Consider the following 6581-nt stretch of genomic DNA (forward strand, 5'->3'; position numbering starts at 1 on the left):
TTTTAAATGCTAAAGGTAAAAGAGAAGGGTGGGGGAGGCAATAATTGAAAGGGGGGAAGGGAGGAGGGGGAATGGGTAAGTACAAAAGGAAAGAAAGAAAGAGGAGGAAGTGGGGGCCCAAAAGAAGAAAGAGAAGAGAGGTGCACGTGGGGCAGAGATAAAGCCTGCCATTTTGACCAAAAATCTCCTTCTGCTCTCTGCTTTGTGGCCGACACCAGAATTTGTAGCTTGCATTTTTAGCTTCTCTCTCTCTCTCCCCTTCTCACACTCTTCTTCACCCACTCTCTCTCTCTCTCTCTCTCTCTCTCTCTCTCTCTCTCTCTCTCTCTCTCTCTCTCTCTCTCTCTCTCTTCGAATCTTCACATCATATCTCTCTCCTCCCTTTTCCTTTTTTTTTTTTTTTTTTTTTTTTTTTTTTTTATTTCCTTCATCATCTTAAAAAAACACAACGAAAAAAAATATCATTTTTTATCCGTTGTAGATTTGATTCTATCACTTTATTTTGCCTACACTATCTAATCTACTAAAAACTCCATTATTCTTTTAATCTAAAAATTTTAACCCCTCAAATGTTTCTCTTTACGATTTTAAAATGGACGAATATATATATAATATAAAAAGACGAAAGAAAAAGTTGAGTTGGTTAGTCACACTTAAAAGTTTATGTTGAATTTGAAGAGGATGGATTCAGAAATTGTTTCGTAATTATTATGCCCTAATAACCCATTCAAAGTTTAGGTTGAATTTGAAGGGGATGGATTCAAAAATTGTTTCGTAATTACTATGCCCTAATAGCCCATCAAGATTTTCCAACATTTTCAAATAGGGTTGGAATATTCAAGTAAATACTATCCATATACGATTGTAATAATTGGTAAGAACTATATCAAATGTCCATCCCAAACCTTACTTTTTCTCCTTTGTCCAAGTCTGTCACAAACTTGATTCCAACATAAGCATCCTAGTGTGTATGGCTTAGCACTGCATCAGTGCATAATGATTCTATTTTGCTAATGCATTTTTTTTTTATATAAATACAAATTAATTATTGACCTAATTAACTAAGTTCTGGCTACAATAGTTGACGTTGTTTGTTAGAAATGACCTTGTGTCGGGCTAATAACTAAACCAACTTGAATCATAAGTAACAATATGAACCACAACCACTATTGACAAGATGAATTTGATGAATTCGATAATGAGTGACATATAAGGAGGGCACCACTAAAGGACAAGATCAATCAAATCTTACAAAATATCCAAGGATTGAATATCATTATCGCATAATTTCTCGGGATTCTCAATCACCCAAATCTAATCCTAAAAGCTTTCTTAAAGAATTTTGTTGATCATTGTAACAGATAACAAAAAAGATTAAAACAGTCAACCCTTCCTAAAAATCTCGCGATTTTCAGTGAAGGCAGCCACGAGATATCCGCACGATTCAGCCCACATTACTTTCTTTTTAAAACCGACCTCAACCCTACTTTGCCCACTTACCTTCTAAGAACGTGAGAACATCAAGAGAGTGAGTATGACTCGACCCATCCGACGACTTGCGTGCGCTCCCCTACACATGTGTGACATGTGTCCTCCCACTGTCTCAATCGACTCTAGCAGCTAAAAATCACTTATTCGACTCGGGTCTCAAATTTTTTACACTGTTTTCTAGGTTTTGGACCCTCTAGGAGTTGATTTTGATCTTATTTAAGGCAATTAAGATTAGTTTAAGTTTCGTTTATTCAATTTAAGTAGGGTAAGTTGTAGGGCTTGCTAAAAGAATTAAGAGGATATTGTTAATATGGTGGAGTACCCGCACATAGGTTGACACAAATTTCGAGGAACAAATCAAGTCAATCTCAAAACAATAAGATAGAATGCCAACTAAGGCCAACCAAGTAAGTGGCCCTACTATTGGCTCGTTCGGAAAACTTGTTTTATGTATGATGACACGTGCCCAGTGGCCCTTGCACATGTCCATGTATATTGATATGATGTGTTATGGTGATGTAGTATGTTATGATGATGTGATATGCTATGATCTTACGATGTTGTGATGATGTGATGTATTATGGAGCTATGATACGTTATGATTTAGATCTAGTATATTATGATGATATGACATGGTATGATGATATCTCATGTTACGATGATATGCATGTATGAAATGCTATGTTGCATTATGATATGACATGCTATGACATGAATGATAACAAAGAGTTTTTTTTTATACAAACCCTAAGTAATATTATGTATGATCAATGTACGAAAACTTATGTATGCATGTTACCTAGGGTAATATGGGAAGAAGGTGTGAGGTTGTGCTACATGAATGATTAAGATGAAAAATATAAGGACCTCATTCATATTTTATATTCACTTACATCAAGATACTTTCCCTTTTATGAGTACAGATGCATACACTATGATGACGATTATCATGCTTGGTATGATACACGACGGTCGTTGTACCTCCAGACGTCCGACTACAGCCAACTAGCCTGACCATGCAGGCGAAAGGTGATATTTAAAATTAAAATGTTTTCTCAAAATTTAGTGCATTCATGAGCTACTTAAACTTAATTGAATGCAAAAACACGAGAGAATGTTGTGATGTGATGTCTTTTGTGTTTTCTTCAATTGTTTTTGCAACAATATTTCACACAAGGATTAAAGGATGACCTCTTAATAAAGGAAAAAATGATATAAACCCAAACATCTCATACTCAATATGAACCTCTAAAAAGTTGGGAAGAATATTGTTTAAATTACCACTAGATAAAAGTCAACTCATATTTAGTGAAGTCAAATTTCATTAAAGTTGAACTCAAGTTTCAATTAATTTCACATTAAGATAAATCAAGTTTCATCTATGTAACAAGAATTTTAAGATACTTTAAATAAGATTTCATTTATTCTTAGACGATTATATTTTTATACAATCCCAAGAGTTTGTAAGTTGAGCTTGATCGAACCCTACAATGGTTGGTCGGTCCAAAACTTTTTGGTTTTACCTATTGGGTCAAACCTTGAGAGAGTAAGCAAAAGGCTAAAGTGGTCAACTCGTTAAGAGTTCGACCTGGGCGGGTTTGATCAATGTCTCAAGGGGTCGTTCTAGCTTATCTAGTCGAGCCTAGGATTTAACCAATTCTTAGAAAGTCTTGATTAACCCTTAAGCAAAACCAAGTTTAGAGAGGAGAGAAGGTCTAGAGTTGGGTAGTGATCAACTCTGTATCACTTGAAAGGTCACGTTGACCCTAAAGGGCAGGGAGTTGGTAATTGTTTCATAATTATCACGTCCTTATACTCTAACTTGAGCGCGGGAGTGGAGTAGCTTAGCGCTTCATTGGTTTCTGTGATTCTATCTTGTAGCCACCTCCTCATTTTTTATAATCCTAAATTGAATACTTAATTTGATTCGATTCTTCTTCCTCTTTTATTTTATTTTATTTCTTCTTTTCTTTTTATATATTATTCATCTTTATATTTCCATCTTTAAATAAAATTAAATTGAGCATTCCATTCGTGATAATTAAGCTAACTAGAATACAAATTTTATGATGTACTTCAACATTTTTACCATATTAAAACTTGACTCATATGGTTAAAATATTACATTGAATAATTCCATAATATCATTATAGAGGAAGTTATTGCACGTTAGTCGGCTAGCGTTTTTCATTTATCATAACTCAAGAGTAAGAGATTTTCAGTTTGCACCGTTGTAAAGTTGACTTTTCCTCCTTATTTAATATTAATATACACTTGTTGGGTCTTTACCAATTTTCCCATTAGCCTAAATTATTGTGTTAATTAGTGAATTAGTATTTTTTTTTGTTAGTTGTAACGTATCGTATCTTATAATGAAAAACAAAATCCTGAAGATAGAATGATTAGATAGGTCAAAATGTGAAAATTTTTACTACAATCTTGTAATTACTTAATAAGTTAGTTCATTCTCATTAAATTTTGTGGAAAATTTTACTGAAAAACAAAGAATAAAACATTTTGGAGGAAGCGCATGAGTTTGATTCTTTTTGAATCGTTAAGGACATTGAAACATAATTTTAATGTTTTCCATCAAAATTTAATAATAAGAGTATTTTTTTTATGTTTTTGGAATGTCGGGTGTACTTCTATAACTTTTGATAATTCACGGATATTATTGAAATAAAATTTTAATGATAGTGAAAATGTTTTTAAATATTCTTAAAGTTTAATAATATTTTTTAAACTTTAAAAATTTAGAGATATTATTGAGAGGGCAGCGTATTTTTTGTTAAGATTTAGCCAAAATAAAATACTATTTTTTTTTTTATTATTATTAAACAAAAGGGTAATTTTGATATTAAAAAAAGGGAGACTCAGGGGGAGAGAGAATCCCATTTCCGAAGGGGTAAAACCGTAAAATGGGTAAAAATCACAAGGTACAAAACGGAATAGTGTAGCGAGTGGGGTCATGACGACTGTACACGTGGCACACGTGAATGCCTGTTGGCTTCCAATAAATCCCGGGCCCCTGGAATGCGAGTTTTGACCACTAAATTAAATAATAATAATAATAATAATTATTATTATTATTATAAAAAATAAGGGGAAAAAAAAAAAAAGAAAAAGAAAAAAAGAGGGCGTGTTTGGATGATCTCATTTTGAATTCACGGGAGTTGGGTATTAGATTCCCAACGCTGCAAAAGACACAAAATTCCACAGCCATAGGGAGTGCGATAGCGATTTGCCAAACAACGGCTTTGGGTTTATTATTAAATTGATAAAACCAAAACCCTAAACCCATTCTCTAACGCCTTCTTTATCAAACTAGTTTCATAATTTTTTTTTTTTTAATTTTAATTTCAAATTTTAGATAGACGGAAGCAAAATATGAGATACAAACCAGAAACACTATTTGCAAAGAGGTTAATTAAATTATTCAAAAATAGTAATAATAAAATGAATTATATTTGCAAGTTTGTGGGGAAAAAGAATGATCAATGTCTACTTTTAAATGATTAAGAACCTACTTTGACCCAATCTAAGTGCCTCCCTTTCTCTTTTTTCCTTTATTTCATACCAAATTATTATAAATAAATAAATAAAACACAAGGAAAGTAATTATTTGGTGATAATTTTATGAAATCATTCTGCATTAAATTGTAAAAACAAGTTCCTTTTTGTTTTTGTTTTTGTTCCTTTTGGGTGCAAAATTAAACCCAACAATTTTCCTTTGGGGTTTTGAATCATCATCATCATCAACATCAAAAGCTTCTTCCTTTGCCAGAATTCTGTCTCTTGTTTAGAGAGAGTAGAGAGAGAGAGTAGAGAGAGAAGATTGTGTGTAAAGTACTAAACCCATAATCAAGGCAATATGTGGTGAGTTTGATGGAGGCCAATGTCAACAAAACCCATAACAAATTCATCTTATAACAAATTCATCTTAGAGACAAAGAGAGATGAAATCAAAAAGTGGAAGCTTCCTTTGATGGCATTCAATTTACACATCTTATAGACCCAAAACAAGGCCAAATCTAACCAAAAAAAAAAAAAAAAAAATCTGTAACAACAAAATCTCTGGTTCTATTTACACTCCACAAAATTAAATGAAATGAAACTCCTAAATCCGTTCTTCTAATCATGCCAACAGAGAAGCATGACAACACACCTTCTAATAATATAAAGCTTAGCCCTTTGCTCTCTAAGAACTCCTCCAAATCCTCTACTCGGAGATGAAATCCTTCTCTTGGAGCTTCCGCTGCCGTTCAAGCTCATCTTCATGTTTGCTTCTTCTTCTTCTTGTTGTTGTTCTGAAATGGGTTTGTGTCTGAAGGCGTTTGGGGGAAATGGGTTGTGTTCTTATACCAAAAGAAGGGGAGGGCGAGGCATGGGCCATCCAACCCCTGTGCCTCTGTCCCCTAAACCCACCAGACAACTCCCATTTTCACAGACCCCACTTCCCAATTCCCCACAAGCCCCCCCTCCCCTCCCCTCCCCTCCCCCTATAATATTAACTTAACTATATATTATTATCTTCCCTCTCTCTCTCTCTCTCTCTCTCTCTCTAGATGTGTCATTCTCTCTTCTTTATTGCTTGTGTAGGCATCACCCACCACCCAAATGGGTCACCCACTACATAATTTCTTTTATTATTAGTATGTGTGACATGATATGATAAGCTTATTATTCTTATTACTCACCAACCAAGCCTTGCCTTTACATAATCATTTATTTAAAAATAGAATTTATAAACAATGTAATTTATGAATATATATTTAATTAAGGCAAAGCAACCCAAGTTGCTTCTTCTTGTGTTCCTCCCTTTCTTGCTTCAATTCTCGTAAACTACGACTAAATTTAGGAGACAGCTAAGAAGGTGGGGGTTTTGTGTAATAAACAATAATGGTGGGGTTGGAATGAAGAAACAAACAAGTCAGAGTTGCACGTGAACATCTCGTGCTTTGCCAATGTCTCTACACTTCCACCTGCGCTTCTCGTGCTTTGCTAATGTCTGTCTCTCTCTCTCTCTCTCTCTCTCTCTCTCTCTCTCTCTCTGGATTACTTTACTCAACCTAATACCACTTTTCAATATT

General features: G+C 34.0%; 1 protein-coding gene across 1 annotated transcript; it reads right to left on the reverse strand.

Annotated features, from left to right (window-relative positions):
* Positions 1 to 5389: 5389 nt before the first annotated feature.
* Positions 5390 to 5955, reverse strand: LOC111810443 (small polypeptide DEVIL 6-like). The gene has a single exon (XM_023697152.2). The coding sequence runs from the start codon at positions 5767 to 5769 to the stop codon at positions 5623 to 5625; it is 147 nt and encodes a 48-aa protein (XP_023552920.1). The 5' UTR covers positions 5770 to 5955; the 3' UTR covers positions 5390 to 5622.
* Positions 5956 to 6581: the final 626 nt, after the last annotated feature.

The sequence above is a fragment of the Cucurbita pepo genome, chromosome 1 (assembly GCF_057944985.1).
Source record: "Cucurbita pepo subsp. pepo isolate OVF chromosome 1, ASM5794498v1, whole genome shotgun sequence".
In the NCBI taxonomy this organism is placed as follows: domain Eukaryota; kingdom Viridiplantae; phylum Streptophyta; class Magnoliopsida; order Cucurbitales; family Cucurbitaceae; genus Cucurbita; species Cucurbita pepo.